This window comes from Anopheles ziemanni, chromosome 3 (genome assembly GCF_943734765.1).
Source record: "Anopheles ziemanni chromosome 3, idAnoZiCoDA_A2_x.2, whole genome shotgun sequence".
NCBI lineage: Eukaryota > Metazoa > Arthropoda > Insecta > Diptera > Culicidae > Anopheles > Anopheles ziemanni.
In genome coordinates this window covers 48,822,094-48,845,586 of record NC_080706.1, presented here as the reverse complement: position 1 = coordinate 48,845,586, position 23,493 = coordinate 48,822,094, and the positions used below count along the sequence as shown (strand labels likewise).

Below are 23,493 nucleotides of genomic sequence, written 5' to 3'. Positions count from 1 at the left end.
TTCCCGTTTTTGTTTTGGGATGTGTACCCATGCATCACAACCAAACACACGAAGATGATCCACCTGCGGTTTTCTGCCGAACCATTTTTCAAACGGAGTACTGTTAACAGCAGTTGAAGGCAATCTATTCTGCAAATAAGTAGCACACAGCACCGCTTCACCCCAGAATTTTGTGTCCAACTTGGCACCCAACAACATCACTGTCGCCATTTCCTGCAGGTAACGATTCTTTCTTTCTGCGACACCATTTTGTTGTGGCGTGTATGGAGTGGATGTTTGCATTAGAATGCCGTGCTTCCGATAAAAAGCTCTTAGTTTATCGTTCACATACTCCCCACCTCCATCCGACCGTATTATTTTCGGAATCTTGCCAAACTGGTTACGCATAAGAATAACGAAATCGATCAATTTATCCGGTACCTCGGCTTTAGACTTAACCAAATATACTTTTGTATATCGGCTAAAATCGTCTATCAGGGTAACAAAGTATCTGTTTCCACTTGGCGTTTTAACTGGCATTGGACCGCAGACATCACTATGCACCAAATCTAATATGCCTTTAGTTTGACGTTCTGACGCCTTTGGAAACTTAGTGCGTGAAAGCTTACCTTCCAAACACGTTTCGCAACTAAAGTTTTCGGGACACGAACGCACTTTCGCACCTTTCACTAAATTACTGTCAAACAGCAATTTCACAGCAGAATCTTCTCTGTGTCCGAAACGCTTATGCCACAAATGCCAGCAATTGTCCACATGCTGCCCCGTACGCACTACATAAGCCGAGAGTTGATGTTGCACATATATGTTCCCATTCAAAAAGCCTTGAATTACAACTCGGTCACTTTTAATGATGTTACAAAGGTTGTTCGTAAACCTTACGTCGTAACCCTCAGCACACAAACCGGACACTGACAATAGATTAGTGTTTAAATTAGGAACATATAAAATGTCTTTTAACACAATCTCACTAGCAATTCCTTTGTCATTTACGCCGCGAATCACGCCATGTCCAATTCCTGCTGATTTGATGATTTTTCCATCCGCCAAAGTTATGGCAACTGCATCATTCGCCCGATGCTTCACAACACTTTTAATTAGTTTTAGATCACTACACATATGCCTACTGGCACCGCTATCGATGATCCACCCATCGCACTTAGCCGATGAAAAATTGGCAAACGCTCTTTGCCCGACTTTATGTTTCTTCAATAAGAAACAGTTCTTTCGAACATGTCCTGGTTTCCGGCAGTGATAGCAAACCTTACCTTGTGGTTTGGACGATTCCGTATGAAGGGCTTTATCTTCCGATGCACTGCCATCTTCATTTTCCGTTCTTCTTCGGTACTCTTCGCGTAACTTGTTCATCGCGAAGTCCGAGGTCAATTCGACCTCCGGACGATTTTCTAACGCCACTATTAAATTACCGTACGAAGGCGGCAGGCTTGACAAGATCATCGCCATGAACACACGATCTTTAAGCCCTTCGTCCATCATTTGCAGACGCGTGTGTAATTTGATCATTTCACTTAGGTGATCCGGAAGATTCCCACCTTCACATAACCTCAATGTGCATAATTTCCGTAATACGCACAGCACCGACGGGAGTCCACTACTCTTATGAACCGAACAAAGAGTATCCCAAATCTGCTTTGCCGTGGTTTTATTTAAAATATAAACCACTTGGCTGTCCTCGACAGTCGAACTTATAACTGCACGAGCCTTCGCATCTCCGGCTATCCACTGTGCATTCGCCTCTTCCGGTTTGGCCTCAGAAATGTAAGACAATAAATTCTGGCGGATTAATTCCATCTCCAAGCGGAATTTCCAGATTTCGAAATTGTCATTTCCCAAACGAGGTAGCACTACTTGATAAGCCATTTTTCAACAGAAGCCTTTTTAGACTGGGCCCATAACCTGTTAATGTGAGAATACGAAATACAGTTTTGAGCTTTATTCCACGGTTTGCTACGACTACAAATAATACTTCACGCGCATCGGTTTATATACCGTTCTGGTCGTCACAACAGTGATGCCAGATCCTTAACTCTCCAAGCAGAGAAATGTCTACACAAGGTAGTTATAACTAAGGTGTGCTAAACGGTGCTTATTTCTAACAACCCAGACTCTACAATTACAAGAAAAGGTTAACCTCGACGCCATACCTGCACTATCCCTAATATTGATCGTATATGAGGGCTATTTGGGACTATAATTTAGTCATCAATTAAATCGATTCCATTTCAAAATAGTGTGAAAAATCTGACCAGCATTTCATACGGTACCGTAAACTATGCGACTTCAGATATTACGATTGATTGCAGTAAATTAGTAACTACCCGCAGGAAGCTGTAGCAAATACAGTTTTTGAACCCAATTTAGTGTTCGCAGAATTTTTACTAATGCAGGAAGCTTGTTCTACGAATTAACGAGTTAACTTCAATATGCGTACAACAACAAATGTATATGCTTAATTGGTAGGTTGTATTACATAAATGTTTATTAATTTTTCTTTTGCAATTTTTGAATACACGTGTTTTCCGTTGGATTAAGGTATGTTCAATAAAGATGGCCGCCACTCAAGATTCCTACAATGCTCGAAGGTGGCCAGCGCTCAAGATGCAGAAATTTCAGGTCGTTTAAGTAAATATTTGACATAATGAATGTAAACAATTTTACAATTGACAAGCCGCTCAGAAAGGTCTGACCTGTGTCAAGCGGAAAATCTGATATTTTGAACAGTTTCACACCAAATCTTTTACCAGCTAGATGCTGCTGTTAGTTTGTCTCAATTCTGGAATCTTAAATTAATCAGTAAGTTACACTACAAGAAATTGTGGTTCTACTTGTCTTCCTAAAGATGGGTAGAATTCCATCGTCAGTACTATCAAGTGTGTTTATTTGGACCATAATCTTAACTTTTGCCGGTGAATCGAAAACATCATGTTTAGCCGACTCGGCAAAAGATGTTGAAAAAGTTCCCGAGCTGGATTTGACCAAAATGATCAACGAGAAAGTGTGTATCCTTTTCAATTGGTAAATCGAATCGTATAGACGGGTATCTGTCGATCATCAAAACGACACGTCAATGATCTCTTATCGAACAGATTGACCCTTTTTCTTATCACCCGGCAAACGACACGTTTTCCTTAATGCTCTACTTATCTAGATTCGAAAATATTTGTCCGCAAACGGGAGGAGCATAAATTGTTGGTAAACCACCTACAATCTATCGACGATTACGCGAAGCGGTATAAATTATTGAAGCTTGGTATCGACGAGGTACTGAGGGTAAGCATGTTTGTGATTGGCGTTTGGAGCCAGTTTTTTAAATGAATCATTCAACATGTTTCTAGTTAATCCGTGAGGAAGGAGCAAAACTACGTGGGAATAACATTACGGCTGAATCGGAGTTTCCCAAAATACAGGAGCTGATCAACGCATTGGCACAGTACCTGGAGAACACATGTCTTTTCGCGGAGTTGGTATTACACTTCCCAGACATGTCTTACCGTATTCTGAAGCCTGTTTCAGATTGGCGAGAACTGATGACCCAGGCACTAAATTACTCAAAATCATTTGACCACATCTTGGACGACAAGTCGGTCGAGTTGCTTGGGTTATTGAATCAGGAAATTAACGAAGACCAGCGGACCGACAGCTACGTGAATCCCTACCGAGAAGCAGCACAGTCTACCAGTGGGGAAAACGTAAAAGCGAAAAAGAAAAGCAAAACGAAAACGAAAAAAGGACCTTCAATAACGCCTCCGAAGACTGAACTATGACCATACACAAACACACACACCTGTTCGCGGTTGTTAAAAAGGACTTCATGTTCTTAAATATACTTATGGAAAATTTACAAAGTAGTTTCATTTATGTTAGAGTTAGCGCTGAACGCTTCAGTCCCGCATCGTCGGTGCACCGAGCTGTCCCATTTGCACCATCTTTCCGTAGCCTCCACGTCCCAGATCGTGATCCTGTCGATATTCGTCACGCACCTGGCCGCCGGTTTTGCCACGACCGTACTGTCGACCTTCCACGAACCCTGCATCCCAATCGACACGCACGATACGATCGTCTAACCGCGTACCGTTAATATAACGCATTGCGCTTTCCGCATCCATCCGCGCGTAATATTCTACGAAGCAGAAACCGCACGGAGTCTTCTTGAACTTGTCCAATCCCATGATGATGCGCCGGACGTCGCCACAACGTGAAAATAGTTCGTGTATCTGTTCCTCGGTCGTATAGAATGATAAATTGCCTATGTACAACGTTGAGGAAAGACGAAGCAGTTTTTCCTGCTCGTGACGAGAACCCTAAAAGAACATGGAAAGCGCATTTAGTCCAAGATCAATGTAAACACTACACACACAGCTTCTTTGACGCGGCAAAGCTTTCCCTATAGTTTTTACCTTGAAGTGTTGATCGCGATATTTACTAAGTGCAACGGATGGTGTATGCACGGATGAAATCTGGGAAGCCATCTCGTATGGTTTCAAACTGTTGCAAATGTTGCAAATTTCACGATGCCGAACACTCGACTGAATCTGTTCGTCAATGGCAGGCCAATTGCTATCAAAACAAACTTGAGACTGACAGTTAACAGGCATCACCAACCGCCACGACCTCTGTGAGTAAAAATAGCAACTAAAATGCTTCACAAGGTTTATATGAAAAGACAGGTCGATAAAATAAGGCGCGAAAAAGGAACCACGTGAACGATTTCAAAATTTTCTGATAGATCTTATTTACAGTAGATTGACACTAAAATGTAAAAACACAATAACACGATCACATAAATGGTTCAAAATCGAATTATTGCTGTATCACTCTTACTTTATTTCAAAAACCAAACGCGTCAGCTAACACAATCATATTAAAAATCGTTTATCAATAAGCGTCTTCTTGGCAAGATTATTTTTGAGTACGTAATTCATCACCACTTCGAAACACTTGAATACGATTCCGATGACGATGATTGCTGACAGATAGTTTCCAGACAACAGCACCACGCAACAGAACAACAACAGCTCAACCTGGAAGAATATACCCTCATTTCCGTAGAACAAAATTTGATCGAACGAGTGGCCGTTGTCGATATAGAAAACGCCTTTATCTGCCAAAAATAAAAGCACATTAGTTACACCATTTGGAGCAGGTCGAGGCAAATTTCCGTTCAGTTCAACTTACTCTCTGTCACATAGCTTTGAAATTCACAGTTCAATATGTTTTCCAAAATGCTCCTTTCTTGAATAATATAATCAACATCTTTTAGTGCCTGAAAAATAAAAATCAAGGTAGAAGATCATATTGCCAACATTAACCGATAGAATAATAAAACAAAACCTACGTGATCTACAAAAGCCGCAAAGAATCGATTTACGTTATAATATGTCAGTATGGTGCGCTCGAAGTTGTACTCCATACGACCTCCACCAGGACTGGTAAATACCTCGCTCGTGCTCATTTTAGCACTTCCAATCAACTGCGGCTGGTTCAGATGCTGGTGCGGCCCGAGCGACGAAGAGTTTCGCAGCGGCGTTATGAGTTTGTCGTAGAACATTCGCAGGTTTTTTGGCACCAAAATGGAGTACGTTTGCTGCTCGGATCCTGGCAGCAGCCCTCGATTTCCACAGAGATTTTCCTCCTCGCGCTTGAACTGCATAATCATCGAGCACATGTCCGTGTCGGAGAATCCGTGCGGCGAACGTCCGTGAATATAGTACCCGTACGACTCCATACTCAGTATGAACACGGATATATTCGCGATCGATGCAACGTCGATAAACTGCTGGATGGCGTTTTCGATGAACCGATCGTGTATGAGGAAACTATACAGCCGCTGCACCACGTACACCGTAGCATATATCAAAACACCTACGGCTACGAGAAGCACCTTGTCAGGCTTTCCCAGTGCTTCTTCGTTGCGGTACAGATGCAGCTGGAACGCATTGGAAGACCAGTTTTCGAACCCAAATATAACAAACACAAGCGCCAGCAGTACGATGTGGGCGAACATGGAAATTTTTCGCCTGGTCGCCAGTTCCTGCCACTCGTTGGCAATGAAGTAATTCCGCCAAGCCGAAACACTATCGTGAGAAGAAGTCGGTTTGGTCTGTAAATAAAAGCAGCATGAATAGTATATTGGGTCAACATCAGACGTGGTTTACCCGAGTAGATCAACTCACATTCGTACTGGATGCAATGGAAGGTGTATCCAATTGGTGGACTCTTTGACTCATGGTGCCTATATCGAATATTTTCGGTCGTTCCCAGTCGATGAAGAAAATGTCCACATTCGCCATGTAGAAAAAAACTCGTATGAGTTTTATCAACTAGAAGCAGGAAGATGATTTGGCATTAAAAAGTGTTATTCGTTTTGTAATTTTTTTATTTCTGTCCTACCTTCAGACTAAATCCGACGTAAATAAACACCTCCACTACATTCTGGACTTCCAACGGTAGCAACAGGTGAATGGTGCTTTGTGTTTTGTAAATGAAAAGCACATGAAGGACTATGATAGCCGTAACTACTAGGAAAGCCGTTCCCAGGTACGAGCCAAGGTAGATAAGAAAGTTCCAGAAAATTTCCATATCATAGTATTCCTTGCTTTGGCGTAATTTGTAGCAGTACGATTGAAAAACTGTCATAGAAAAGGCGAGTAGTATGAAGATTGGAAGTAGGATCTGGGAAAAAGAACGCAACGAATTTATTAAAAAAAAACGTCAGAAGGAAACATTTGGATGCTTTACTCACTTCGAGCAAAGAGGTGTAGCTGTAAGTCTTCGTAAAAGAAACGCTGAATTGAAACTCGACCGTACTTCCATAGAACGGAACCCGTGCGTTTGTTGTGTTGAGAAGTGCGTACTCCATTCGTACCAACGGTACCGAAATCTGGTTCGGATGCTTTCCATGATCCGGATGTAGCTTAAACTCGATGTCGATCTTCGTCACGTAGCGTAGAAAGAAGAACTGATTCTTCACATCGACCTCCCCGTACAGTGGCGGTTTGTGTAATTCGTTCAGCCCCGACAGGGTGTCCACCAGGAGAAACCTCTTAACCAGCTGCCACCGTTCCGGTTCATCACCATCGTTCTGAGCGAAGGCGTCCTTTATCAGCACCGGCACCGGGCGCATGAGTCGAACTTTCTGTTCGTAAAAATTCACATACAACGACAGAAACTCCACCTCCCGAAAGTCCTCCACGAGCCGGTCCACCGTTAGCCGACATTTGCGCCGATAGTTCTGGCCGAAGCGTATCCGCTGCTCCTGACTGACGTCGTACCGTTCGCAGAGGTTTACGTCGGCAAAGTGCATTTCGCGAAATTGTCGCAAATTACCGTACAAATCGTAGCTCACCAGGGTAAGGTTGAGGGTGTTGTTTATCTGGAACGATAATCGATTCGGGCGGAAGGGTTAGAAAAGTAGTGCGCTCCACTTTACCCGTACTGGACGACCCGCTTGTGTGCATGTGCAATGATTCGTGAGCTTTTACCGGCGACATTTGCATGTCGCGTGTTCAATGATATTAGGCTTTAGCTACTCCACTGGAATAGAGTGTACAAGTGCACTCGCAAATGAACTATCTTGAAAAAAAGTAAATGGCAAGCAAGTGAAAGCCCAACGCAAAGATTAGAGGACGGCGATAAGAAAACCCTAGAGCACTTAAAACCTTTAAGTACAATATGTTCATTTTCTGTACTTTTATTTTGTTAGGACATTTTTCTTTTTTACTTGCATTATCTTCAACCAACATGGCCGTACTAGAGGATGCTGAATTAAAGTTCAATTGATTTAACAATGTTTACTTGATTGATGGACGTATCCGGACCACGTCGAAAACAAAAATGAATCCATCGAATCGGAAGTTACCAAGGGAACTAACCTTGTTCAATAGTTTCCCTTTCTGCAAAACTAGATCCCAGCTCAACCGTGTTCTCTATTTTATACATTCAAGCCCAACCAACAATATAGGCTCGACGGGGTTGGTTTAATTTTCCCGATAAATGGTTTGGCGTGGTGCGGCTGTTGGGCGCCTCCTGCACCATGATTGCATTATGAATGGGGTATGTGATTTGCTCAAATATTCAGGAGGATCAGCTAGCATTGACCTTCAACTCGGTGAAAACATTTACCATGCGAGGCGGATTGATTACTGTCCACCAAGGACCTCGCGGAGCACACAGGGCATTAATTATTAGGCACCGCTTTTACTCTCTATCCACTCTACGGATGGGCTATGATAGGATCACACATCAACGCCCTGAAGACGGTATCAGGAATGAAAAATGATTTGTTAATGTTGACGATTCCTTCGCGCTTTCAGGTCGAAGTGGACAATTCTAATAAGTTCTCAATTTTGGGGATGTGGGTCAAAGCGTGTTACCGCACCAAACGAAGGTCCCTAACCTTTGTGTCATGTTTAGAATCTTCTTAACGTGCTACTAGGGAGCTCTCGACCTGGTTTTACACCCCAGATTGTACTGCCCGCCGCATGAGTTCAAATTTGACCCACAATTAAGCCATGTCAACGGTGGAAGGAAACATAAGAAAAACAGTTTTATCGTTAAAATTAATTGCAGCGCATACATTACCGTACCGCTTTCTGTCCTAGGCCAAATGAGTGGCTAGTTTCCTTTATTAATGAAGGTTTATATAGCACCAAAACAAATGAGGGGGATTCGCATATTTAACAGGCACGAGTTAACTGGCACATTTGGTGCAGAGAAGGAGGACTTGCCCTCAGCCCTTAGGAACTTTCCGTTTTCAACGCGAGGATGTAACATTTGGTGCCCTATTTTCGTCACCATTGACCCTACCAACATACCTGCTTCGCAACATCGTTGTCATAACTGTAGTCCAAATACTTTTCCAGCAGCTCGCCAACGTACTTTCCGCGACGATAGAACAATCCAGGCTGCACGACTTCGGGCCCCAGCTTGGACGCCGTACCACCGCCACCGCCCTCCCCGGCCAGATAGCTCTGGCTAGCGCTGACCACACTGGGGACACTGGCACCGCTACCGGCAGCCCCTAGCGCGGTCAGGTCGTACGTTTGGTACGTGTAGAAAATGGCACACGGCGAGTACCAGTCCAGGCTGTAGAAACTGAGGACGCACAGATTCGCCAACTGCTGGCAATGTCGCATGCTCCGGATCACATGACAAAACACTATTAAGAATTTGATATTTTTGTACACGTTGACGTTCTGCCGGTTCTGGTGCAGGAACCGATTCAAGCTGAACGCCGGAAAGTGCTGCACGTCGCGGAGCAGCGACTGGGGGAGGCAGAAGTTATGGGCAGCGCGCGATTCGCCCGGTCCCAGCGGGCGCACAACATCCGGCTCGATGTAGAGCGCGTTGGCCTTTAGGTCGCACTCGCAAACCGACCGCTCGGTGCCGGGTGGGAACGTCCGGCGCCGCTGGTACACCGTGCGGGACGACTTGGTCGTGTTGATGACGCCGATTTGGATGGTTTTGCAAAAGTTGACCGTGTCGATCCGCTCGCCCGCACCGAACTGGGCGAAGAATTCACTCACATTTTGACAAACCGGCCGCTGAAGGACACTGTCATGGTCGCGTGTGGCCACGGACTGATCGTTGCACGTGCAGGATAGCTCTGTAAAGACCGGAATGGTTTGTGACCTTTCTGCATCTTATTGGTTTGGTAAAATACTATGTTTTATGAGGTCAAAGGCAATTTAACAGTGTCTTAGTATATAAATATAATGATGAACAATGTTGAATAATATGTAACCAGACCAAAATGTGTGTAGAAGATAAAAATAAAAATTGTTAAACTGCAAAAACTACATACTTTTCTATTTATTATTCGTAATATACGCAACGTACACCTCATTTGCAACTAACAAAATACTTTGCGTCTCAAACCAGATCCATAAGTTCAAGATTTAAACGATGTCTCTGAATAAGTGACGTGCAAGTATCATTTCGATGAATATTGAATCATCATCTCCAAAACAGTTCCCATGGGGGCATGGGGCTCAAAATATTGACCATATAATTTTATTCTTATTTTTAAACACAACTGCAACAGTTCAAGCTTGTTTAATCGATAAGGCCAACGATCGAAAAGTTTTGAACTCGGAATGCAAATCTCTCTTATACTCACTGTCCTTTCCCGGTATCAGGTGCAATCCGTCGTCGCACACCACACACTTCATGGCAAATAAATCGAAGTACTCGTTGGTGCGACACCCGTCGGGCGTGGCGTACAGCTGCACGTCGTTCGAGTTGTAAAAGTCCGCCTTTGCTATGAAGAACAATTCACTACACGCGAGCACAAGCAATATAAATATTCTCCACCTAGACAACATCTGAGGCATCGGCCTTAGAATCGAATTGAAATTGCCTTGGCTAAGCTCCATCATGCATCGGCCACACTAGGGTCCTTTTTGAAAAATGTCCATCTTAGGCGAATAAATAATGGTGCTTTCACTTTCACTTGACTCCCGTGTGAGTCGTGTGCCCGGAAGGATTCGTATTGACTCGACAACTATCTGCAGCCGACTGCATTGCCTTACCGAGGGAAAACCTAAGGAAAGCTGGACTTGACCCATGTAAACAAGGGGGCACGTTTGTTTAGTTTCCGTTACTATGGTTACTAACTTGTGCAAATACAATCCAATCCTCCCCAATGCCATGTTGAATCAAACACCCGGCAGAAAGGGGCTGGTGCTCGTGTACATTTCAATTCAGACTTTGTTGTTGTACCGAATAATACTATTCCAAAAGTAACACCTGTAACACGTGTTCCATGATTGTCCCATAAGGAGATAAATAGACTCTTCTCAAAATAGCGTAATAAACAATAGTCAACCAAGTTAGTCTAGTGATCATATGAACTTACTACACTTTATTCTGCAAAAAGTTTGACTAAAAACTGCATCCTACATTTATAATTCGCATTCAGATTCAAAATAATTCAAATTATTTGTTTGTTTTGTATAAATTTTCCAGTCCAGTTGTTTCCCTATTGTACGTGGATATTCAGTCCTCTCGTACAGGGGAGGGTCCGGTCTCGGTTGGGATTCGAACTCACGCCGTCGAGGTGGTGAGCCTCGGTGCTCATGGGCCGATTTTCTAACCGGCCCTACCACTCGGCTGTCGCGGACCGCCCCGACAGATCCTTCACTAGCCCAATAAACAATCTCGATGTGGCATTATCAATAAATATCATTTCTCAATTTAAAACAGGCATTCTCAATAAACAAAATAAGAATAAATATTCGCTGAACTGTTGCTGAATTCACTGAACTATCAAGACAGATTAAAATCCGAACGAAAAGGGATTCGTCATTGTGTGAGATATCTTGACTATGGAAACTACTATGTTACACTAAACACAGAATTTGGACAGTCCGTAGAATTTGCCATGTTGCCATTAACACCACAATATAGAATAAATATTTATCGTCAAAAGCGATTGTCATAGCCCCATTTCAATATGGTTGCCACGAGGATGTTAGAAGCATCACCTTCTACATTGCATTCACCTTGTTTCGTGGCTTCTTGGGCCGTCTCGGCCATATGTCAACTGTCATTGTTGACATTTTCGTTCCCCGTCTCGTTCGATCCAATTTCTCGTCGGACGACGAATAAATTTTTCCCACGGAAAGTTTTCCGCTGTACTTTCATCACATAAAACGGTGCCATTCGGCATTCAATCGTATCCGCGATAGCAGGTGTCCGCTCGTGCCAACCATAACCAACGCGGGGGGTGATCATAAATCTGTGAATTTATTCCCTACACTACGAACCGGGGGTACAAAAGTTACGACACTGAGGATGTTTGAAGAAGCAGATAACTTTGCCGACTTGTTCCGCGGTGGGCTGCCGTACTATCTGCTGATAACGCTACCGATCCTGATCATATGCTCCTCCAATCCGGTTCTTGCGGCCAGCGAGTTTGGCGTACAGCGGATGTCACAGTACGACGTTCACGGGGTCCCCTACGGTAGGTATTTTGCCGTGCAGTTTAGGTTGAGGTTAGGGGAGTGTTCCGGCCTCTAGTACGGTCGCCGTCCCAACGACGTCGCTTAATTAACTTTTGATTAACGTGTGCATTAACATGGTTCGTTTTGTCTTTCCCTGCCTGGCGTTAGGTTGCCGTGCATCGGCGTTGAATTTGGAAGCCAAATCTCTGTACACCTGGCAAACGTCGCGACACTGTGTGCTGACCCGTTTGCAGGATATGACCATCGATCACTTTCGAGAAATTCGTGCCAAAGCAGGCGGTCTGGTAGTGCTCCTACCGGAAGATACAACCGCTCTTAGTTTGGAGGACAAACAGGTAAGTTGTGACCACGGGTTTACATTTGCCATCCACTGGGTCACTGTTCTCAATTCGTGTGAGATTCCATAATCGAATTAGTCATATGAAGTAACCCGGCGCAAGGGAACTAATAGGATTAAAATTGATCCAAGGTAGCTGCGTACTGATCGGGATTTTTTTTTCTCACAATAGCACATTCACCTACTTGAGCAGGCGATGATGATGCAGGATGTTCCGATACCGGTGTACTTTTCTAAGTTCAATCCGAAGCTGAATGTAATCATCGATGAAGTAACGCGTACCGCCGTACGCAGCCATAAGCAGAACGCACCGAAACGGGAATCCGCCCTGAGCGAAATGTTCGGTTCGATATCGGCCAACGGCTACCAGGTCGTCGTATCCGGTGCATCCCATGCCATCAACAAGCAATCGAAGATACCGATCATTCAAGGCGAACTGGCCCCGACCAAGCCGAGCAAAACGCTCGATGGTGAAGGCAAGCTGCCATTAATCATCGTGACCGCCCATCTCGACACGTTCGGGCTTACCAATACACGACAAAGTAACGCGGATGTGGCCGTCCTGCTGACGCTGGTGGAGCTCTTCAGCAAACTGCACGCCACCATCCCCAAATATCGGCTCATGTTTCTCGTTTCGGAATCCGGTGTGCTGCTCAACTTCCAAGGCATGAAGAAATGGCTCGACTCGAACCTGGACGAGAACGTGCAAATACAGCATGCTGAGTTCGTCATTTGTCTTGACACGATCGGCAAACTGCTGGCGAATGATAACATCTACATGCACGTTTCCAAGCCCCCGAAAGAGGGTACCTCGATGAACAGTTTCTACAAGACGCTACGAACGGTTGCCCAGCGCTATGGAAATGTGACCGTGGAAGGAGTGCACAAAAAGATCAACCTTGCAGACACTCTACTGGCCTGGGAACACGAGCGATTCAGCATGAAACGCATGCCGGCATTCACGATTTCCAACGTAAAGGTAAGTCACATGCCGTGGGTCGTATATCCTACGGTACGTCAATCTTCGTTTCGTTTTTCCATTTCTCGTGCAGAGCCACAAAGATCCGCTTCGGAACACAATCTTCGAAGACGATACGACCGAGGAGCAGCTGGAGGCGCTGGAACGTAACGTGAAGATCATCGCGGAAGCGCTGGCCAGCCACATCTACAACGTACCTGCTGACGATGGTTCCGCCGGGGAGATATTCACCGGGTCGATGGCCATCACCCGGGAACACATTTTGCCTTGGTTGCACATCCGTTCGACGCATCAGAACAACGATCTCAAATACGCTTTCGAAAAGTACCTCCGGAATGTGAAGTTAACCTACGAAAAACCGGACGCCCGCGAACCAGATTTTATGCTGTACGATGACCGCGACGCGCTACTCAACATCTACAACGTCAAGCCGGCTATCTTTGACCTTTTCCTGACGTTCATGATTTGCCTGTATCTGACGTCGATCTACTTTGCGATCTTCCACTTTCACAAGCTGTACGGTTTCGTGTGTCGCATGACGGTAGTGAAAACCAAAGTGAACTGAGCCGGACAGACAGTTATATCAATCATCTGTAGGTGCGGGTAGTTTAGCTTAAAGAATATGTTTTTATTTTCCTTGTGTTGCATTAGGCGTTCATGTTCGGAACCATCTTTGAGACTATAGCGGAAAGTTCTTCACACCAATGCAATACACACATCATTCATCGAGACGGATATCGGTTCCATTTTGTAGCGTTGTGCAAAACCTTTCCCAAATGTTACACGGTGCAACACCTAGTCCCCTTCTCCCCTAGCCAAGTTGTTGTGTGGTCCAGTTTTCTCATTTGGTTTTCCACATTTTCACAGTTAGCATTACTCTCTCATCTCCTTTGTTCTATTTATTAGCTCCGTTCGAACGTGTCTCGACGGCTTCTAAAGGAAATTCGCTTTTCTCTCAGCGTATCGACGAGTGCAAACGAACCGAACAAAACCAAATAAAACGAATTTGCCAATCGAAGCTGGGTCGACGACGATTTGTGCAAAGTAAACAGACATGTTTTCTCTGATTGATGGTGACCTTGTACAACAGCTTGTAAAGTTCATCTACGTCTTTCTCAATCCGTAATCCGGGCATAGGGTATAGCACTCAACCGAGTTAGCATATTTTACTATAACCGGTACTAATGTAGCCAGTATTTTTTATTTTGACCATATTGGGCACATCGACAATGGTTGAAAGCTTCCAGATCTTCTCTGATTTGTTATCTTTGCTGCTTCAAAGAGATGCATGAGTATCTAAGTCCAAGTTGATAATATAATTTTTATTCTCATTTAAATGTTCCAACACATTTTACTTTTAATTTCTCGCCTAACAGTTTTACTGCACATTTAAAATTATTACCAAGGTAGGTATACCATCATACAAGTAACCTTGGTGTTTTTTCAAAAATAACTGTCAAAATTGTCAATTGGATTGTGAAGCGCTGCATATAGAAAACACGACGCGCAAGAAATCGAGTGTTCATCGTCCGTTGGAAACAGGCTGCAAGCAAAACTATCTAACAAGTAAAAATAAGAATTCCAATAGTAGTTTAAACGCGTGTTATAGCGAATACGATCTATGTGAATACGTTTAATAGTCTGCAGTGGAACTTTTCTTCGCAGTATAGTGAAAATTTAGTCCAAGTGTTGTTGTTGCAGAACAAAACATCTCTCCCAAGCTAATGGAAAATGGCGTTCTCACAGCAAAAGTACCATACAACGAATGTTCATGCAATGTTTCCCTTTACCTTATTTGTGTTTTGTTTTTCTATTTAAGGTTCCCGGCCATAAGATTGTCTGACATTGACGATCTGATGCGCGAGAATGCGTTGGACTCTTCCGACGGTCAAATGTTGATTGATTATATCCGACGCAAGCAAGGTGCTGGCAGACCCCGCTTAAATCTCCTTCTCGATGGGGCAGAAAATCCAATCAACTTTAGGCTTGACCATCTTCAGCCACTGGCGGCTAGTCTATCGCCGAGCAAAACAAACGATGCTACAGATGCGCCAGCATTGGAAACAGCATCCGATACGGCATCTACCAACGCTTCACCCGGGATCGCTCTGGTTCAGCCACATTCAGTCAATAATAGAATTGCTTCATTTATCACTCCTTCGAAGAATGGGACCTCTTCTACGCCAACCGCCGGCAGCCGGGATTGCAATCCAAAATCTCCTCCCTCGCAAAGGGCTTCCCCAGTGCATCGTCTGCTGAGTCCAAGTAGGATTCCGGTGCAACGGGCCAGCTCCGGCACGAACCTCAGTCGGAAAACGCTGATCAAAGAGTGCCAGCGAGCTAATCAGATGAAGTGCGAAATTATTCGCCAAATTGTATCGAGCACGCCGAAGCCGGGCGAAAAGCAAGAGAGAAGTAACGACAACTTCATGAGCATCAGGGAAACCATATCACCCATCTTTGAGGAACGTGTAGCGCCCATGGTCGCTCGAGTCGACGCTGTTCAGGCGCAATTGAATGGCACCGTTCCGGCCACCCAGGATCAGCCGGATGCCATCGATCGAGACGCCCGCGAAAGCACACCACCACGGGGGGACGGAGCGATGGTAGTCATTCCGGAAACGCCAAGTCCGGTTCACAAGTCACCGATGCGAACGGCTTCTCCGTTTAGTGCGCTTAAGTTGCATCGGTCACCATCGATGCGGAAACTCACAGATCAACAGCAAAGAACCAGCATGGCGGCAAGTCAACAGCAACCGAAACGATCCATGGCCGTGGAAGCACTGCGTATAGACGAAAGCGTAGAATATACGCCGCAAAAGAGTATTCTGAAGAAACGCACCACCAAGATATCGGTTGAACCAATGGTTGTTTCGCCGTCTCCTCGGAATCGCGTTAGTTTTTCCGAGCAGCTAATAAGTGTACGCGAATTGTCTCCAGCTTATGTCCGTTCACCAAGGCATTCCGACGTGACATCGGATGAAAGCAGTGAGGAAGCAGAAGAAGAAAATTTCAAAGTGAAGCAGAGAAAGGATATGCATCGAACATCGCACGGACAATTAGTGTGTACCGTTTGGAGCCCCACTAAGCCTACCGTACAGTTGAGAAAATCATCGTTGAACAGTTCCGCCACTATGCCAACCGGGCAGACGAGAAAATCACAACTAACACGATCTGAGGCGTTCGACGAGCAGGTCGAGTCCTTGCCAGCAAATCGTACTAACGAAGAATCGGAACGCACAGGGCCGACCATAGAGGAACAAATGGAAGCAATGCATCAAGAGGATCGATCACCGTGCCGGCCGCAAAGTTTGACCAGACGTTCGCTTTCATTTGACGATATCATTCGGCGCGGTGCAGTACCACGGGGGGATGATCCACCGTCGAAAAATGGAGAGCAGAACGAGTTAGAAACGGACAGGTTGGAGCGAAACAGAGAACAACCGCTCCCGCAGCCCGTACCTTCTCCCGTTTCTAGTCCGAAGGACAAAAGAAAAAATAAGACAATTAGTGACGCCGTCAATATGGTAATGGAAGACTCGACTAGAAATGGTTCCAACGACGTTAGTAGCCAACAGGAGCAGGGGCAGGATGATGGGCGATTGGAAACGAACTTGGATGCAATAGCATCACCGGGACACCGTACCATCAGCAGCCCGATGGCCATCACAAACATTGACACACCACGCACCGTGTTGATGGACATTTACGACCCACCGTCCGCATTTTGTGATGACGACAACGACGACAGCGATGACGACAACGACGACTCGTCTCTCTCGAATAATACTCCGAATGAGGTGGAGGTTCCGACACAGGCCACGGAAGAGACTGATCCGCAGCGACAGAGTGACAAGCTAAGCAAATCAAGGAAACGTCGAAGTGTTTCACCTTGTCCGAAGGAATCAGAACCTGGTGTGCAATCGGCTTGCGAAATGCGGCAAAACGTGTTGAAAACGCATGAACGTATTGTGAGCGTTAGTTCTCCGCAAGATCACGTGTCGTTCAAATTGACCTCATTTGTCGATCGGTTGGTTAGCCAGGAGGAACCGGTATTACCCCAACAACGACCGGCCGACGGTGACGATCAAGCACGGCGTGAGACGATCGTGGTGCCCTCGAAACGACGTCGTGCTAAACCGAGTATTGATAACGATACGGAGAGCTACTTCCAAGCCGTTGAGCAGCCACAAAAGACGAAGGACGCAAAATCGAAACGGGGTAGCCAACGTCGGAAGCTGTTCCCACGAGAGAAATCCGGGTTGGTGGATGAATTGGACGAGAATATTCCCTCGCCCGAACCGCTACCGATGACTCAAGAGGACGAAGCGGTCCCTGAAACGCAGCCGGCAGTTGAGCCGAAGTGCGTTCCTGTCAGCCGTCCCATGACAAAGCAACTGGCTGTGATCATCGAACGCTTATCGATGGCAACCCTGAAACGGTTACAGGAGGGTCAAGGAGCCAAAAATAAAAACGATGCTATCGAAATGAGCGTGAATAAGGAGGAGAAAAGAGCCGGTACCAGCCAACCTAAATCTCCCGTCGAAGAAAAGCAAAATACGGAGCCATCGGAAAAGGACAGGGAAGTATCATCATCAACCGGGTCGGATGGAATCGATAGTGGTACGAGCGGCAAACGTCCACCAGTGCCACGGCAAGGGCGAGGGCGAGGGCGCCCAAAAAAGGATCCTAAAAATGTCGAACAAGGGCAGAAGTATTGGAAGGACATATCGAATGAGCTGCGCCAGCACGTCGAAAGCGATGGCATTCGGAAGAGCAACCGAAAACGGTGCCTGTCGAAGCAGGTACTGATGCGCAATCCACTTTTGAGTAGGAACGACGAACCAAAGTATGTCATGCCGACGTTTGATGAGTTACTGGTCCTGTACGGAGAGCAAGAGAAAAAAAGACAAAACTCGAAGAAAAACGTGAAGGATAAGAAAAAGGCCACCAAGAAGCCGATCTCGACCGAGACAAGAATTGATGACGATGGGTTCCGGATTCCTCCCGTGCCCATAACCGATGGCTCTACCCAGACGTCAGCTGGTAAAAAGCGTACGATCGCATGGTCCGAAAAGCAGCCGGAAGCTGCTACCGCAAACGGCAACGGTCACTGTCCGGCCAATGGTGAATCGCTCGATTCTGGACTCTCTTCTGCGGTGATGACGGTAAGGAAGGACAATCCCTCTAGCACAACACGAATGAGCATACCGTTGAGATAGTTACTATGTATTTTCTTCCCCGTTTTCTCCCAGAGCGATGATGTAACGGAAACGATACCTCCGCCAGTCAGGCAAAAGCCTAGTTCTAGTGCGACCGTCTCTTCAACAGCGGACGGTGACCCCGGAGGCCAAAAAGGGGGAGAATCCGCCGTAAGTGCGTCCGTTGGCTCCACCGAAGATATACTGACGGCCAAACGGCAAGCCATGGACTGGATGTACATGTTGATGGAAAACCAGCAGCAACAGCAAGCGAAACTGATGCCCATTGATATCCAGGGCTTCACGCACTGTTCGATCGACCATCTGTCGTTCCAGCGGCGGGGTGACATTGAGTACTCGTTTTACATCTATTCCAAGTACGACAACTTCGGATTCGTTCGGTTTCTACCCAATGCCAAAAAGAAGATGACGCGGCTGAACAATTTCCATCTGGTAGGCGTAGTCTTTGATTAACTTCTATTGTATGCTCCATTGGTTCCTATGTCGTCTGCTTTTTAACGTTGCGAATTGTATGCTTCTTGTTTCAGAAATTCCTTGTCCTAAATGGATCGTTAACGTTCGTCATCAATGAGCTTGAAGTGAAGGCAGTTGGAGGAGATTTTTTGTTACTTCCAATCGGTAGGTATTTTGACTGTGACATTATGTGCTTCACAGCGTCGAACTCAAACGGTTTCATGTGACAATCTTTTCATCAATACAGGCTGCTCGTATAAGGTTTTGAACGGTCCAGACGTGTCACTGATGTTTATGATTAAAACAATCGAAGGACTGCGCCAATGAGCCGACTTGTGATGATATGGATGTAATGTTTGTCTGTTTTGAAGCATGTTTTATAGTAAAAGGTTAGATATTATTAATAAATGTTTTAATTTGTAATCGGTTGCGATAGCTTCGTTTCGCGTGTAGTCTTTTGTTCTAGTAATTTTTACCGACAATATAAAAAAATGCGCAACATTTGCTCTCAAAAACGCTTTTCGGCTGCTAAGAGATACTAAATCGGTACGAAACGGAGAAAAACACCAATGAGAACCTTTTCCCTGGTGCCCTCCATTTGTTTGATTAACACACTCTCCTCTCCGTCGGTATTTCTTTTGGAGCTGTGGCACGTGTTGCCGTTGAATAATATAGGTCACCGAACGTTTCTCCCCCGCCTCAATCCGCAAGAAAAGTTTCAGCGATTACATAAACGTCCGTATGGACCGGTAGACACGTGTGACACGATGCTTTAGCTGCTATTCACCACACCGCGGTGTGACACACTTTTCCGACAGATGATCTTGGCGGCTACTTGCGGTGTTGTTCTTTTTTTTTGGTTTGTTACTACCGCACACTCACCCTTACCATGCGGCCCACGTGGTTGGGATTAAGAATATTAACCGAATAGAACGCTTGTTAAGACTTTCGCGAAATTGAATAGTAGTTTGTTCGAATTTTTATTTAATTTAGAATCGAAATCCAAGCCCAGGCAGTGCTGTGTGTAGAGTCAATTTTTTTTTTACAAACATTCAATTAAGCATTGTTAGTGTAAATTTTTGCCCTTGGAGATTTTGAGGCCGGAAGCAATTTTTTTTACTTTTTCCATTTATATTGATCCAGAATAGCAGTGGATAGCTATAAACTAGCTTGAAAGACTATGTCCCTTCGAATAGTGAAACAAACATCCCTCGGTTAACATGTTCAACTTCAAACTTTTTTAAACCATCTGCCGACTATACTGGATCGCCCTAGCAAACGTTAAATAGTGGGTTTTCTATTTTAAAATGAAGTACCTTCATAACTATACCATCAATAAAATGCAAGCATTTAATATATAAAAGCTCGAAGTTAGATATTTATTTGCATGATATTTTTTCATATTACGAACAGACATTTTGTAACAGAAGAGAACTAAATATAAGCAAAAGCTCTGATTAAATCGCTTTAGTTACACCGAAATGTAAAGAAGAGGAACAAGCAGAACCAAACATAATGAGTTATCCTTTATTTTAACTTTCCATAAATCCACCAAACTCCGGCATCAAAATTGGTCTGGCTTCCACATGAGTGCAGAGAAGCGAAAAGTTTAATCATTCCTTTATTTTCTCTCTGTTGACGACGCGAGACTGGGACATTCACCATCTACCCACGTTTCTCTGCGTGCTAACCGCGAGGCAAAAACGCGACCACCTGCCACTCAATGGCCATACACGTGTTAAACCATTGCGAAGTAACATTATGGAACAGGCATTTGCCCTACGGAATATCTACTGCCTCGAATCCATCACCGTTACCGCCCGGGTGGTTCGGTCCCAGCGCGCGCCAAAGTAAACTCCAGTCCCAAAACCGAAAATCCATCCATCCCCATGTTGGCCCCCGGCCCGGGCCGGAAGTTTCTACCTTCAGTTTGGTCCCACCGGGGAAAAGGGAGCAACCGTGTGAAGCCGTGTCCGCACGGCGCATGATTTGTCACGAGCCACTAAATCATTACCACGTGGTTGGTGTTCGCTTCCAGCTTGGACATGCCGGTAACATGGGACCCATCCGGCCGCCATGGACCATGCGAGTCTTTGACCCAGGGCTTAATGGAAGGGTGTGAGTTGTTTTTTTTTTGCTTGGCGTTGCGTTTCGAGTATCCCCGCTATTTGGAGTAGAGGGTGGCCACCACACGGAGGATCATTAGTGTCGGGTGTCCGAACGGGTAGCTGCTGAACCGACGGAAATACGACGCACAAACGTACCCGCCAGTCGCGTGTCAATAACGGTGCAGAAAGGATGCAGAAGATGAAGCCTGGGGGGGCAGTTGGGTTGGCATGCCTTCGCTTGACGCAGTCAGCACTCCTTAAAAAGTGTTTCCCGACGTGTGTCTGTGTGTGTCTGTCGATGGTCAAAACCTGCCGGTCCACGTGCGACCAATGTTCGAACCTTTTTTTTTCCCCCCATTCCAACTTTCCCGTCGTTCGCTTGAACCATTTGTTCGTTCCATTTTGTCTTACCGGTTGACGATTACCGAGTGTCTCACGTTACATGCCGCTTGGTGAATGCCCGGCTTGAGGAGAAGTTCCGAACGAGATGCTCAGCTCGGTGTCGGTTTTTTTACAACGCAGCTTAAGCCAACAACTCTGCATAAATATCCCACTGCCTAAAGGTGCTAAAAATTCACTGCTGGTCGTACGTATTTTGGTTTGTGGTCCACCAACACGTTCCGTGCCCGTTTTCGTATAATAAAATCTCCAACCAACAATGCGATGCAGTTTTGTTTAAATAATCATGGGCCATACACTATCCACGTTTTACAGTTTTAACGTGAGAGTTTAATGATTCATGCAACAGATAGACGTTAACCACCTTCTTCCCTATAACTATTCTAAATTTAGCCTCACGCAGAGACAAACGTTGCACATTTCCATTTTCCTGCTTCTATGCTGAACGGGTGCCCGCGGCGACCTTCGCTGGGAGTGTCCTGGAATGGCCGAGCGCAACGTGATCGAACGGAGAAAGAGAGATAAAAATAACTCAAAATGTTGCACATTAAAATTAAAGTTGCTCCATGAGGTAGCATGAGATGGGAAAAGAAGTATTTCATAAAGAGTTTAAACAACCAATAAGAACGGGGCGGATAAATGAATTTCGAATCGCGTGCACCGTCCTTCCTTAGAACAATTAACTAACACTCCAGCACATAATGAATTTTATAACGTTCTTTTTCTTTCACTGCTTGTAAAACCCAACTTTAAGCGTTTTGGTTGACTTCAACCTGCTTAACGATTCTAGCGATTTTTCGTTTTTCGTATCCATTGCTAGCCCTTGAATAAGTAAAAAGCTTTGAAGTAGAAGCCGAAGCGACCAGGCTCATCTTTGGCGTTTCCGAGAAAGCACGTGCAGCCAATATCTGCTAGGGGGAGCCATGGGACGGCGGACTTTTTCAAATTTTCATTCCCCAATGTAACAGTATTGGTTTAAAAAACAAAAAATCGTTCGTTCGTTTCAACGCTCTGAATTAATTGCAATTTGGTAAATACACAAAAAGTTATGAAGCAAAGAAAATTATTCGGTAGTTGACCTCTGAGCATTCAAAGTGGTATCAAGTATGACCACTACCGGTCATGAGATATAAAGACAATTCATTTATTAAAAGGGTGGATATTCAGCATAGCATTTGTAAGCTATATGACCCTACAAAACAGTATGTCTGAAATTGCTGAAACGGACATTCAATTAAAGTTTAAGCGCTTCCTTTAGCTCGCCAGGGGGGGATAATTTCTTTTTTAGGTAATTTTTCAAACTTCTTTTGGGAGTCTGAAGCCGACTCATCGAGGATAGACGTATACAAATCTTTGGAGCAAAAAGTAAACACATAATTAAAGTCGTTGTCAAATTTATTAAAACTCAAAGAAAGTTCATATAGAATTACGCGAAGAACTGTGAACCATTTTTGCCTTTTGTCGGGGGGTAGCTGATATGGGGTGATTAGCACAGGCCGCATAAGTCACGTGTACTTGCAGCCTTCCCCGTGACTCAGAACGCGATATGCTGCGACCGTAATGGTGGTGGTGTTGGGATCAAATGGACCCTTGTATTGTGTTTTTCCCAATGCAGTGGTCAACGGGATCATCTGACGAAGGGTCTTGTCTCTCCTTGTCGGCAGTGCAGCGTTTGCAAAACTTTTGCTCAGGTTCTTCTTTACGTTTGGTGTAACGATCGTCTTCGGTCTTAGCAACCAATAAAGGGCTCCCAATGGGATTTGAACCAACGCCGCGAAATAGATGCCTCAGCACTCGTAGGGCGTGTTCTAACTGGTAGTCTCAGGTCGCATGTTATGAAACCCGTTATATGAATGGCTATAGTAATGGAAATACAAATCTAAACATTCTTCAGAAAATTGATGCTTTTTGCTCGTTTTGTCATGCATTGTAAATAGAGAAGAAAACTCGCGCGTTTGAGAGCGGGAGAGAAAACCCATCGATTGCTTTTTCTATTGTTGATAGAAAGGCGGGG

The 23,493-nt window shown here is 45.0% G+C and overlaps 5 protein-coding genes across 5 annotated transcripts; 3 read left to right on the top strand and 2 right to left on the bottom strand.

Moving 5' to 3' along the window:
* Positions 1-2,833: 2,833 nt before the first annotated feature.
* LOC131287090 (coiled-coil domain-containing protein 134-like) lies at positions 2,834-3,796 on the top strand. Its single transcript, XM_058316106.1, has 3 exons — positions 2,834-3,017; positions 3,167-3,288; positions 3,354-3,796. The coding sequence occupies exons 1-3, from the start codon at positions 2,858-2,860 to the stop codon at positions 3,780-3,782; spliced, it is 711 nt and encodes a 236-aa protein (XP_058172089.1). The 5' UTR covers positions 2,834-2,857; the 3' UTR covers positions 3,783-3,796.
* Positions 3,797-3,805: 9 nt separating this feature from the next.
* On the bottom strand, positions 3,806-4,572 carry LOC131287089 (nuclear cap-binding protein subunit 2). The gene is made up of 2 exons (XM_058316105.1): positions 4,416-4,572; positions 3,806-4,319 (listed from the first exon to the last, which is right to left on the bottom strand). Exons 1-2 carry the CDS (start codon positions 4,485-4,487, stop codon positions 3,900-3,902), a joined length of 492 nt encoding a protein of 163 aa, XP_058172088.1. The 5' UTR covers positions 4,488-4,572; the 3' UTR covers positions 3,806-3,899.
* A 302-nt stretch (positions 4,573-4,874) lies between these two features.
* On the bottom strand, positions 4,875-10,349 carry LOC131284913 (meckelin). The gene is made up of 8 exons (XM_058313772.1): positions 10,136-10,349; positions 8,832-9,622; positions 6,761-7,390; positions 6,409-6,690; positions 6,192-6,338; positions 5,354-6,118; positions 5,194-5,281; positions 4,875-5,119 (listed from the first exon to the last, which is right to left on the bottom strand). Exons 1-8 carry the CDS (start codon positions 10,347-10,349, stop codon positions 4,875-4,877), a joined length of 3,162 nt encoding a protein of 1,053 aa, XP_058169755.1.
* Positions 10,350-11,735: 1,386 nt separating this feature from the next.
* On the top strand, positions 11,736-14,345 carry LOC131286197 (BOS complex subunit ncln). The gene is made up of 4 exons (XM_058315120.1): positions 11,736-11,980; positions 12,129-12,316; positions 12,491-13,297; positions 13,371-14,345. The coding sequence occupies exons 1-4, from the start codon at positions 11,812-11,814 to the stop codon at positions 13,860-13,862; spliced, it is 1,656 nt and encodes a 551-aa protein (XP_058171103.1). The 5' UTR covers positions 11,736-11,811; the 3' UTR covers positions 13,863-14,345.
* Positions 14,346-15,028: 683 nt separating this feature from the next.
* LOC131284912 (uncharacterized) lies at positions 15,029-19,395 on the top strand. Its single transcript, XM_058313771.1, has 5 exons — positions 15,029-15,048; positions 15,117-18,465; positions 18,553-18,951; positions 19,047-19,137; positions 19,220-19,395. The coding sequence occupies exons 1-5, from the start codon at positions 15,029-15,031 to the stop codon at positions 19,297-19,299; spliced, it is 3,939 nt and encodes a 1,312-aa protein (XP_058169754.1). The 3' UTR covers positions 19,300-19,395.
* Positions 19,396-23,493: the final 4,098 nt, after the last annotated feature.

Bases quoted from the DNA above. Each gene is read 5' to 3' on its own strand.
- LOC131284913 (XM_058313772.1), bottom strand. From the start codon at position 10,349: ATGCCTCAGATGTTGTCTAGGTGGAGAATATTTATATTGCTTGTGCTC. The intron at 9,623-10,135 runs GTGAGTATAAGA...CGGTCTTTACAG, and splicing joins CCTGATACCGGGAAAGGACA to AGCTATCCTGCACGTGCAAC. The intron at 6,119-6,191 runs GTGAGTTGATCT...TTTTATTTACAG, and splicing joins CCATTGCATCCAGTACGAAT to ACCAAACCGACTTCTTCTCA.
- LOC131286197 (XM_058315120.1), top strand. From the start codon at position 11,812: ATGTTTGAAGAAGCAGATAACTTTGCCGACTTGTTCCGCGGTGGGCTG. The intron at 11,981-12,128 runs GTAGGTATTTTG...GCCTGGCGTTAG, and splicing joins CGTTCACGGGGTCCCCTACG to GTTGCCGTGCATCGGCGTTG. The intron at 12,317-12,490 runs GTAAGTTGTGAC...TTCTCACAATAG, and splicing joins TTAGTTTGGAGGACAAACAG to CACATTCACCTACTTGAGCA.
- LOC131287089 (XM_058316105.1), bottom strand. From the start codon at position 4,487: ATGGCTTCCCAGATTTCATCCGTGCATACACCATCCGTTGCACTTAGT. The intron at 4,320-4,415 runs GTAAAAACTATA...ATGTTCTTTTAG, and splicing joins ATCGCGATCAACACTTCAAG to GGTTCTCGTCACGAGCAGGA.
- LOC131287090 (XM_058316106.1), top strand. From the start codon at position 2,858: ATGGGTAGAATTCCATCGTCAGTACTATCAAGTGTGTTTATTTGGACC. The intron at 3,018-3,166 runs GTATCCTTTTCA...CTACTTATCTAG, and splicing joins AATGATCAACGAGAAAGTGT to ATTCGAAAATATTTGTCCGC. The intron at 3,289-3,353 runs GTAAGCATGTTT...ACATGTTTCTAG, and splicing joins GTATCGACGAGGTACTGAGG to TTAATCCGTGAGGAAGGAGC.
- LOC131284912 (XM_058313771.1), top strand. From the start codon at position 15,029: ATGGCGTTCTCACAGCAAAA. The intron at 15,049-15,116 runs GTACCATACAAC...TTTCTATTTAAG, and splicing joins ATGGCGTTCTCACAGCAAAA to GTTCCCGGCCATAAGATTGT. The intron at 19,138-19,219 runs GTAGGTATTTTG...TCATCAATACAG, and splicing joins TTTTTTGTTACTTCCAATCG to GCTGCTCGTATAAGGTTTTG.